Source organism: Haemaphysalis longicornis, unplaced genomic scaffold, assembly GCF_048455015.1.
Source record: "Haemaphysalis longicornis isolate Haplotype H1 unplaced genomic scaffold, Haemaphysalis longicornis Haplotype H1 scaffold_10, whole genome shotgun sequence".
NCBI lineage: Eukaryota > Metazoa > Arthropoda > Arachnida > Ixodida > Ixodidae > Haemaphysalis > Haemaphysalis longicornis.
The window spans coordinates 73501596-73513923 of NW_027526204.1; the positions used below are offsets into that span (position 1 = coordinate 73501596).

Genomic DNA, 12328 nt, shown 5'->3' on the forward strand with positions numbered 1-12328 from the left:
TATGCGGCACCGCTTATCGCATCCTGTCGTCGATAAGGTCCGTGATAACGCATTACTTCTGCACATTTTCATAGATATAGGGATGGGCGAAGGGGCATAATTTTATTTTTTTCGGCCAGTATTGTGGTGCGTAATAGATGGAGAATGAAAGAAATATAAATCTAAAAAATATATATTTTCTGAACAGTCTAATGTATATATATATATATATATATATATATATATATATATATATATATATATATATATATATATATATATATATATATATATATATATATATATAGCGAATGAGAATAGGAAATGAGACAGAAATAAGGATTGGCAGTCAAGAAAACCTCGGAAAGCAAAGGGGAGGATGTGGTAGGACATTCAAAGAGATACAAGAAATTTGGAAAGAAAGTGGAGAAAAAATGCCCGCCGGGTGGGATCCGAACACACAACCTCCAGAATACCGGTCTGGTGCGATGACCACTATGCTACCGGCGGGGCAATTTCCCCCTCCATTTTCTGGGGTGTTTACGTTAAGGTATTTTTCGTTGTTGCATTTTTTCTCCACTTTCTTTCTTTCCAAATGCTTTATCTATTTCAATGACCTACCACATCCTCCCCTTTGCTTTCCGAGGTTTTCTTGACTGCCAATCCTTATTTCTGTCTTATTTTCAACGAGCCCCTCATTTCCTATTCTGATTCGCAACATGCATTGCGAGGGCCTCTGCTCTGGCAGTCTTGGTGCCATAGGGAGCTTAAGAGGGTTAAACGCTGGTCGACCACTCTGGACATGTCGTAGACTATCGAGTCACGGCCCGTGGGTTAAAAAGAAGGTCCCCTTCACCCCGTGTAATCCGAGCGGCGCTGGCTACCACCCTCAAGTACAGAAACAAAAATACCTTAACATAAATACCCCAGAAAGTGGAGGGGAAAATTGCCCTGCCGGTAGCGTAGTGGTCATCGCATCAGACCGGTATTCTGGAGGTCGTGGGTTCGGATCCCACCCGGCGGGCATTTTTTCTCCACTTTCTTTCCAAATTCTTTATCTATTTCAATGACTTACCACATCATCCCCTTTGCTTTCCGGGGTTTTCTAGACTGGACTGCCAATCCTTATTTCTGTGTCATAATATATATATATATATATATATATATATATATATATATATATATATATATATATATATATATATATATATATATATATATATATATCAAGGTTGCAGTCGTCATTGCCAGTACTATTCGGCTTTTTTCGAAATATTTAATAGGGCCGAATAGCACTGGCAATGACGACTGCAACCTTGATATGTATCTTTACCGAGTCCCTAGTCCCGTATCTTTCTGTTCTGCTATATATATATATATATATATATATATATATATATATATATATATATATATATATATATATATATATATATATATATATATATATATATATATATATATATTATGGACAGCCCAAGACCTTACTGCTTACGCCTTAGAGTATTGCCCTTGATAAATAAATTGCGATTGTTTTTTTTTTCGGGACAGCAGCATGTTCATAGTGCAACATATGGCAAGTGCTCAGTTGCGACCACTGATATTTCGCGTGTTATTACGAAATGCGGTATGGATATGCTACAGGATCCTCTGTAAAGCTTTTAACCTGCTTGAACTGCGACGTTAAGATGACAGCCATGTCACCTAGAGGTGCCTTTTGAACTGGAATAGCTAGATGTAGCTGCAGGCTAGCCTACTATCAAAACAGTTAAGCGATAAGCTTGCCAGCAACCGACAGTATCAAAGCGCATACAGCTATCGACCAAGGTCTTCATTCGACGAGGGATTTTTTTAACACGGATACTCACAAGTTCTTTTTTTGTGAGGGTAAGAGATATACTTATTCGGAATAAACGATAACATACGCAACATGTGACACCACATAAAATGGAGGCAAAATATCAGTAAAATATTCCTGCTCCGTATATTTCTAATCCTAACTACAAGAAATGATGTGGAGCTTCTTGTGTAAGTGTTTTGTTATGCCTATTCGAAAAGGCGCCAATTGAAGTTGCCAGGTGAAACAACGCGGTGTGGTCCGTGAACACGTCGCTAGGTGTCGCTAGTCGTCCACCGCTCGCTGATCTTTTCGTATCGTCCTCGCGGACGCAACCTCCGCGCATTCATTTTCCTGCTACCAGAGCTTCAAGGCGGGCAGCGCTATGGCGGGAGTTTGTAAAAGGACCTTCTCGCTGGTGAATATATCGTGTGCGGCTATGAATCTACTGCTATCGTTGCTGGTGCTTCTAGCTCCGCAGTGTTCTACGGCAAGCGAGAACGGTAAGCTTTAAACACGTCCTTCATTACGCATTCCTTTCTCCCTGTGAGTTTACGAAGCGACTGACAATAGTCGGTGCTTTTTTCTCATCCTCGTTTGGTCGCAGCTTCGCCCAAGCTTAGGGAATTCTCGTTTCCGCCGGAAGTCAGCCTGGGGGAAGAGATACTGGTCAGTTGCGTGGTCAAGAAGGGCACCGCGGGGCCATACGACCTCACGTGGCTTAAGGACGGGCAGAAGCTTGGGACAGGACATCGTGTTTCCGTGTCGGCACGGTCCAAGAGTAGCGCTACGTTGAGCATCGCCAGCTTGCAGCCCGAAGACGTCGGCAACTACACCTGCGAGGCGAGGAACACCGTCGGCTCGGCGAGCTTCACTGCACCACTCGTCGTGCACGGTAATTTTATCGGAAACACCTCGTCGGAAGTGTCAGGCGGAGAAAAAGTCTAGAAAAGCTATAGTGCACTGCTAAGATCGTTAAGGAAGGAACCCGTCTTGGAAATCGCACGTTCCCTCAGTATTGAATGAGTCCTTGTGCCTTTTCGGATTCCCTCGATCAGCAAGTATCTGAAGGTACCGAGTTTTTGTGGAAATGCACTTTGCTAGGTCTCTCGAGGTGCCTGGACAGGGCACTTGCAACGCACGGGTCGCTAGCTAAAAACCGCTCTAACCGCGCCACTTTGGTTGACACAACGTTTTCCTCACACCTAGCCGCTCACCTTCCGCGTTAAGAAATTTATCGCGACTCTCAGAACTCCAGCAATCACATTACTTAGCACGGCTGCGTACTTAAAGGTTTGCAATGCACGCACCGACGGAACCGTACAACAAACTGTTCACGTGAGTGAGGTCCTTTCGCCGTGCCGCTGTCGAAGCGAAACTCAACGGTCAGCAATACGTATTTACAACTTCGACGCTGCTATGCTATGCTATGAGGTTTTTGGGAGTGGATAAATGGGTGAAAAGGGCCCGAAACTGTCCTCTTCGTACCCAGTGACTTCTATAGGTAGGTTGGCGCGCTCTCATACTCTTCATAAGGCGGGAACGTCGATTCCCGATGGCGACGGAGGCGAACTGTGTGCGACGTTTGATGCATGTTAAAATACCAAATGTTCAAACTGAGAGTCGGCCACCCCGGCGCCTCGGCGCATGATACCTCAAACCTGTAAATCTGTTTCTGCATGGCTTGTACCATCCGTAGTAAGCGACGAAGCAACATTGGTCTTCCGTTAGAGCATCCGTTATAGCATCACTGACCTACAATAGCGCTAAACTACGATTTTTGCTAGCTCTTGGCCGTCTTGCGCGCTTTTCGTTTTCATTTACGCGTGGCCGGTGCACATGCAGAAACAAAAACAATGGCCGCGTGTGTGTGTATGCAAATGTCGCTGAAAGACGATAGTTTTCTGTCGCCCCTGACACGAACCACCCTCTGCTCTCTTTCCCTCCTCTCTCGCTGCTTCCATGAATGCAGTGGTTTGCTTAATTTATTTTAATTCAATTTAATTTTCCCGCGTTCACCCCCTCGCCTGCCATCTGCTGGCATTCTTTGTTTCTCCGTTCTTGAATATAGTGTACTAGAACAGGGGTACACTAGGAATTCTAGGGGGAATTCTAGTACACTATCTTGGAGCAGCTCGAGCCGACATCTTTTGCTGTAGTGTTTGCTTGGACCTCGCCTCCCACCGACACCTCTACTAACGTGTTTTATTTTCTTTTTCTTTCATTTTATCTCCAAAAAATATAGCGTGTATTCTTGATTTAAAGAACGCTAATACTATCTGATATGTGCTTACATTTTCCTCAAGTATGCTTCAGATTTCCTTTGTGCTCAACGATAGATGTATAAGTCGTTGCAGGAGTTTTAGTATTTTGGTTTGCCTGTACATACTTTGTGTTCAAGCGTTCGTTCATCTGCTGTTTTAGTCGGGTGATTGAATCGAGTGACGGGAAACAAAGAATCCTTGTGTTTAGTTAGCCCAAGGAGAACTATCATCGTTACGGAGCATTACACATCGTGTAAATTCCGCGTGTAAATTGTAGCTAAAATGACCCGAGATGTTTTTCCCGCGTCGTGTGGTTCTTCCAGTGGCTCATACGCGGCGCTAGTTGTCCGCCGGTCGGATTCAATCCGACGTCTGCCTCCCTCTAGCTTTCCGGCCGCTTTAGTTCATTTTTCGCCGGCCGCTGTTGGTCTCACGTCGCTCCCGACGCGCGGCAATACCACGAAGTTGTTCGAATCGCAAGCCTGAACCTTGGAAGACGCGATGGTCATTTCTTCTGCCCTCAGTTTCCTGATTGTTGCTTCCGCAAGCTGCCTCGCACGTTCCGCAGGTATGGTACCAGTCCTGTCTTATTTACTGAAATTCTTTAGTGACCATTCTGTCAGCTCGAAGTTTCTCAATAACTAGAAGAATGTCTGGTTTGCCGGTTCTGCTTTCTTAAGTTAAAAAAAAAAAACACTTTCGGCGCGATAACGTTCGACCCAAAATCTGTTCCCGTGTATGTCACACCGTTTATGTTCGGCTACAATTCCTTTGTATTGAATACTGTTTGGAAACTAACGATATACCTGGTTAGGCGGTACGGCGTTATATACAAAACTGTGATACGTTTTTCCTAGTTTTTTCTAATGTTGGAATAATAGGCGGAACACGTGTTATCCATTTTAACGATTGACATACGAGCGGCATTTAACATGCTCCGCATATGGCGAAATATGAAATAAATATTTGCTCATTGCAGATGTTCGTCAAATTCCTATGAAGAGCCAGCTATTCCGAAAAAAATTAAATGAGACAACATTATTTCGGTTTACATAAAACGATTAGGCTACGTAAATAGACCAACTATTTGCAAATTAGCTACCTCTACACACTGGCGCGTACACAGCTATTTTGCCTTGCCGCCGTCAGCATTCAGTATATCACGTTTTGGATATATTCGATGTTCAAAGATTACGATAATACAGGACGGACGATGCTCGGTTGCAGAGCCTCGTCCCAAGATCAAGGAGTTCAACTTTCCCGCCAACCTTTCTCCCGGAGACACAGTTGCCGTCAGCTGCGTGGTCGAAAAAGGAAGCACGGGACCTTTTCAAATCCATTGGCGGAAAGATGGCGTGCCTGTGAAGCCGACCTCGAGTCTTGCAGTTTCCTCCTCGCGCAAGGGCGGACCGCTATCGATGCTCAGTCTGGTGGACATCACTCCTGAGGACAGCGGAAACTATACCTGTGTGGCCCGGAATGCAGCTGGGGTGGACGAATTTTCTGCGTACCTAACAGTGATAGGTATGACGGCGCTTACTTATTCATGGGCTGGATGCGTATGCGTTAAATTTTCGACGGAAGAAGACGTTTGAAAGCGCAACAACTGTTCGGCCTCAAACGCTGTGAAAAACACGCTAAACCAGCCAATCAAAACAACCGCTTTGGCGAGCTCGTATTTCTGGCTTTCTGTTTCAGACTTTAGTTTTACAAGTACGTTTAAAACACTTTATTGCTGAGATCGAATAGTTTGCGAATCGGTGCTTTTTAACTCTGATTTATATGCGACCCAGCAATGCAGGTCATTACACGGTAGAGGCGTTTGCTTCTTGTGAGATTAAAGGCATAAAAACGAGAGAAAAAACGTGCTGGGGCCAGAAACAGCGTTTGCGGGTGACGATCGAACCGCGAAGAACCGTGTACAACGTAACATTACAGATTGGAGGAGGTTACGGCCTCGAGGTTACGTCACTCATTTACTTTCAATGGTGTTGCGTTCCCGTTACGTATTTTCCCGGTGTGGCCTTAAAAAAAAAAAAAAACGAATGTGTGCTGTCTTGACGACAAAATGACCGTGCAGCCATGACCGTCTGGGAAGTGATAGAAGTCCTAACTTCCTGAAAGCTTGAAATAATATCTTTCTACAAAACCTCACGTCCGACATCTTTGGCGCTAACACACTGTTGTCCATAGGGGGCGGGGCGGTGGTGTGTGTGTAGGTTCTGCGGCGCCCGGCCCCTTGTGTCCGGGATTGGGGCTGGAAGAGGCTCAAGCTTCACCATATGTAATGGTTCCGAAGCGAAGTGAAGGGTCGTTTTGTTTCGGAATCTGCTAAAAATAGTACGGATTTTCGGGGTATTTTCTTCTTTGCTCAACTCTTCAAGCACTACAGTTTCTGCGGACGCCCGCGTTATCTCGCTCTTATGCTTTAGAATACTACAGGGGGCGTCACGCAAAACTTCGATGAATGACAATGTCGAATTCCGCGCCCACACAACGCGCGCCGTGTTTGGCGGAGTTGCCGCGAAGTGGCGCTAGTTGTCCGTCTGCGGATAGACGCGGTAAAAAAAAAAATCAGATTTACAAATTGCTTCCCCACTCGTCCGTCCAGCTTTATCCGTCATTTCTGTAGACGCTGCATGCTCAACCGTGGTGTGGAGCGACAGTCCTACGTTACACGACGACTATACTGTAATGGGGCTGATTTTGCCTGCAAATAGTTTCGCGGTTAACGTCGCACTGTGTATGCAACGCGCCCTTATTGCTTCTTGTCTCGCCGCGTGGTTCCGACTAGCGTCCGCCGAAGGTAAGAAACTGCAAGCTAAGCATCTTCCCTCATCATCACTTATCAGCGCAATTTTGGCTACACAGCGATGCCGGCTACCGTCCAGGCGCCCCAACCTCGCAGCCCCGGTTTCCCGCCAAATCTAGCGCTGGGAGACGACGCCATGGCGATCTGTTTCGTCCCCAAGGCGAGCTGGCAAAACGAAGCAGGAGGACTAAGAGTGACCTGGACGGCCAGCGACGGCGTTAGCCTCGAGACGAATCCGAGAGTGTCGCTCCTACGGGCTTCCGACAGTAGCGTGACTTTGGGAATACGGAACATACGCCTGAAAGACGTCGGAAACTACACTTGCGTGGCCTCCTACGGCGACGTCGTGAACACCGTTACCGTGCCCCTCGCTGTGTCCGGTGAGCCTTTCACGTCTGTCATCCATTTGCGACATCTAATTGTTGTTAGAGACTTGGAACGAAAGAATGGGAAACACACGCGGACTGAGGATACGAGCCATTGATATGTTTGAAAAGCGCGGTAAATGTATTAATTGTGATGTTATGTAACTATTCTATCGTGATCACTCCTTTCAATATTGATGACCTTGCTATACACCGTCTTGGAATATTAAAAGGCGTGGAAGATATGTAACGAAAGTTGCAGGAGTGGAGGCCATTTAGCTCCGGTGTTAACCTGAATGCAGGCCGACCAAACTGGCCTCAGAAAAGCTCCATATATCGTACGGCTACTGCGTAAACAGGTGAATGCTGTCATTTCGGGTGTCTATCTACCCTCTGAATTAGACGGCAACTCATCAAGTATAATTAGTCTTTTTTTTTTTCCAATGGTAGGGTATCTACCCCTCTTTTCCTAAGTTAAGGTTTCCTATATATACTTCCCAGTTGCAAACCTCTAAATCCCCAACAAACGCCTATATTGCGGCTTCTATGAGAATTTCGTCGCGGTGCCATTTCGCCTCCCCTCGGAAGAAAATGCGTTGGCATTGTTCGCAGACGTTCGCCGCGCCCTCTTGCGATCCCAGTTGCGTGATTCTGTGGCGTTAGCCGCAGCTGCATGCCAGCGCTAGTAAGGTTTTTGTGTTTCATACATGGATTTACAACAATATTTCGGGATTCGGTATTTCTTGGGCGGTCGATGAAATTGTCAGACATTCCTTTCATTTCAGCTGCTACGTAATTCGTCTTGGCATATGAATTATGGCAAGAATTGCAAGTAATTGTCGGTCGTAATGTTGAGCGTCAATTGACATTTCTTTCTTCTCTTTCGAAGCGTTACATTCTCAACCGAAACTTTTATGACTGCGTGCCGTTGCATGGTGGCCCTATCAAAAGAAGCTTTTGCAGCAGTGTCAAGCAACTTCCGAAGCAATCATTCGTTAAACCATCTTAGTGGCACCTCAAAATAGTTCGCATTAAGAAGAGAAACAATGAAAGGAAGGAAGGAAGAAAACGGAAGAACGCAAGGAAGAAAAAAAGAAGAAAGGAGAGAAAGTAAGAAATGGAGGAAGAAAGATACAAAAAGAAGGAGAAACGAAGAAGAAAGAAAGATAAAAAAAGAAAAAAAGGAAAGTAGACAAAGAAAAGGAAGGTAGTAAGAACGAACGATTGGAAGAAGGCAAGGAAGGAATAAAAAACAAAGAAAAACTGAACATGAAAAAGAACAAAAAGAAGAAAACATAAACGAAGGAAAGAAGGAAGCAAAATAGAGAGATAGGAAGAAACGAAGTAGGAAAGAAACGAAGAAATAAGAAAAAAAAAACACGAAAGAAACAAAGGAATTGGCAGGCATCGGCATCCGTGAACGCTACAGCCATACCAATGCTTAAAGCATTGTGAAGACGGTTTGTCTTGGAATTTATAGTGCCTTTTAGTCTAGTAAGAAAACGCATGTTCAATTTCCTGTGTCTGTCGAGCGGCGTGTGGCGCGCATTACTTCACAAAATCCAAACCCGTCTCCTACATTTTTTTACACCTGCATTTCTGCGTGATATTATTTTATAACACATTTCTCCTGTATTACTCTTGCCCACGCTGTTTATTGCGTAGTGAACAAAGATGACAATGTTCGAGATGTCTGAAGTTCACTTAACTCTCAGTAAAACCAGTGCGTGGATATTTTTCTTCGCGCTTCAAGGATTTAATGAGGAAAGGTAGATTTTACAAGTTGATCTCCAAGCGCGTAGTTGGACAACTCGCGGCATGTAGGTGCGCTGTGGCCGAGTTGAAAAGCCCGCGTCGCTCGCTCATCAAGTTCGTGGTTTCCCCGCTGGATGTCGCTAGTTGTCCGCATCTCGTGAAGCATTTTTGTTCAACTCTATGTGAAACGAGCACAAAAATACCTCTCAGTCTACTCTGCCTCGCTGAGTTGACAACTCGAAATATTTGTGAGAGCGACGAAGTTGTGGTTTCTTCGGCAGAGATGTTTCGAGCAGCACATGTGCTCGTTCTCGTGGTCGACTTAGCCTCCCGCGTTTCCCGCGTCAACGCAGAACCACCAGGTGAGGCGCCAATTCTGTCATTGTTATCTAAGGTGTCTAAAAAGGAACAGCGCAAATGTCTCAGTGAGTGTATTGCGTGCAAACGCGAAATAGAGCGTGAGGTGCAGTGGACTCATCGTAAGCGGGGTGCTTGGTTTTCATGTAAAACAAGATATCGCTCGATTTAGAAAATTGTGTTAAAACTCGACCACCCTCCACGCAATTTTTGCATTAATTGAACTATTTATGGTGAAAAATTATTCATGGTTGCCCACAATAACCAGACAGGCATTGCGTGTTACTAATCATAATGGTTAGAAGACATTCGATAGCTGATATATTTACGCCTTTTTTCCATGTCTTTGATTACAATATTTACGAATTGACTTCCTGTTACCATAGCAATAGCCCAGATTCGATACATTCCTGCGGCGTCAGGGAAAAAATGATGTTTCATAACAACCTCATTACGGAACATTAACAGTCCTGTAACCTTCTGAAGAGCAAGACTAAAAGCATTGCGAACAGCTTGTGAGGTATTTTATTTTGCGTGCGATATGTGCTGGCGGTAATATAGCTCCGTTAGGTTACCGCACGACGCCGGAAATTAGAAACGGAAAAAATGATGGCAAGACGACGCATGCATTCCAGGGCCACCAAAGCTTCAAAGCGCCGGATTTCCATCTGAAGTCGCTCTTGGCGAAGAGATCGTTGCCGCCTGCATGGTAAAGAAAGGGTCTTCCGGGCCTTACACGTTGACATGGCACAAGGACGGAGCTCCTGTTCGAAACTCCGACCGCGTGAGCGTCAGCGTGAAAACGAGCAGCATTGCGCTCAGTGTGGACGGCGTTCGAGTGGAAGACGTCGGCAACTACACCTGCCAAGCGACCAACGCCTTCGGAAGTGACACCTTGACTCTGCCGCTCCTGATCGCAGGTGAACTACGTCAAAGGAGCGACCAGTAGGGCGATTTCGAACACGCCTGCTCAACAGTTTGCAGTATGCTTATTAATTATCCTCGAAGTACGACCAAACAAAGGATCGGGTACGTCTCACACGCATGAAAACGCTGGCAGCCACGATGCAGCGATAGTTTGTGAAACATAAGATATGCGGAATTTTTACGGGTTTGAAATAACGCGATAACAACTGTATACGTATCTGTAGCTTCTTTCGGATTCTGAAAGGCACCCGCATTGAATGATCTATAGCTCAGCAATATTGTTATTTTAAGGCGGTTGTATATTTCTTCAATTTCCTTACCCGGCGTAATTTTTAATAACCAGACGCCAAGTAGCACAAAAATTATCTTCTTGCATAACGCCAGTTTGTGAACCGAACTTTTCTGTTTCCTTCAGGTTCGATAGAGGTGCGTTCAGTCGAACCTGCATGCGCCGGAATCGAATGTTCCGAAATGTTCCTTACATCGAGTAGTGCTGACATCTTTTTCGGAAATATTTTGTGACATTTTGCACCGTTATACCAAATGAAATATTGATTATATCGAACAATCTTCCCGATCCCCTTTGAAAGTAATACATCGCCGGCCTCGCGGTTTGCACATTTCGATGCATGCGTAGCTGCCCTGAAGATATCGCAGTTTAGTTTCGCTGCACGTTGTTAAAATAGCCTCAAACGGAAATACTCAGCATTGCATTCCCCACAAGAATGTGTAATAATCGTAAATACCGCCAGAGTCGTTCAAAGCATTGAAGGACTCTGATACCGCCTTTAGGAGATGCTCAACGGTGAAACCAGGCGGCTCGGGTGTGGCGGAAGACTGCGAGGTTGGCCGCCAGATGTCGCTAGTCGTCCATAGTTTTCCCATCTCGATTGTTGCTGCTGGCCCTACACACGTCGAAGCGACAGTCCATAGAACGCGTCGTGTAAATCGAGGTGCCTCGACGAATTTCCCTCACAGACATGAGTAGGGCAGCAGCGAAGATTTCATTTGCGTGGCTCCTTTGGAATACGAATTTATACTGCACTGCGGCACTTACGCAAGGTGAGCAACAACGAACGAAATTGGTTCTGAAATGTGGGGCTTTTGCGCGGTTTTGCCGCGTAAATTTTATATTTTAGACGCAGACGGAAGGTTGCTCTTTATGGAAGTCGGAAGATACCTCGTGATGCAGCTATATGGCTACCTAGCAGTTAGTTTAGCCTGGTTTCGTTTTGCTAAAGGAGGTGTATTATTAATTCTTGTGAAACGGTAAATTTCAAGTGTGTCCGGAAAGTTTAGGTTTTACTGCTTATCAGTGTGAAGTAACGCCAAGCCCACAAAAGTAAAAAACTTCCGGTTCACTGGGAAACAATTATTTAACGTTTACCTCAATTTTTGTGTACTCGGTAGTTTAGATTTTGGCGTGTTATTTGTCGTTTGATAGTCTTTTTAGATGAGGTGTGAGATGGGCGTGTTACAGCCCTTCTCCAGACTGTTTATTGAGATGGGACAAGTTTTTCAGCCATTAAATAAATGATAATAACGCGCGCCTGTACACCGCTGGCAAATCGTGCCCCAATTCAGTTATTCTACGATTATTCAACAGGTACACTCAAAGACAATCCTGTCGTTCAGCTTCCCCATAATGTATTAGGTTCACCTATTCATGCAGCCATCTACGAAATTTCGGCGAACGGCGATGCCGAGCATACGATTCGACTCAAAAGTTCGGTCTGTGCTGTGGCGCCGCGCAAAGCGCGCACGACGTTCTGCACTGCGCAGGGCCGCAGCGCAGACCACATTCCCATTGCTGTTATATTAGCCGAATTGGCTTTGTGTACGCATCGATTGATCATTTAAGTGCATTGGCCGGGGTGAAGCTGAATCGCACGGTTGCCTTAGAGTGCAGCACAAGGGGAAGCTTTTGTGCTGATTAAAATGCTCCTAAGTAGCTGCAATTCATTACCAGTGCAGCAGTAGCGTCCACTCGCATTTCAGACTCGCCGAAGCTGCGTAGCGCGGGCTTTTCAAG

The 12328-nt window shown here is 45.3% G+C and overlaps 1 protein-coding gene across 11 annotated transcripts in view; it reads left to right on the forward strand.

Annotated features, from left to right (window-relative positions):
• Window positions 1-12328, forward strand: part of LOC144158759 (cell adhesion molecule Dscam1-like) — a 207011-nt gene that overhangs the window by 112125 nt on the left and 82558 nt on the right. Inside the window, exon 1 of one of the 11 annotated variants that reach the window (XM_077689869.1) lies at window positions 10061-10289. The exons of the other annotated variants lie outside the window; for them this stretch is intronic. Coding sequence (XP_077545995.1) covers window positions 10076-10289 — 214 coding nt within the window. The 5' untranslated portion in view covers window positions 10061-10075. Of the gene's footprint in view, window positions 1-10060; window positions 10290-12328 lie in introns of those variants that run through there. 11 annotated transcript variants of the gene reach the window in all.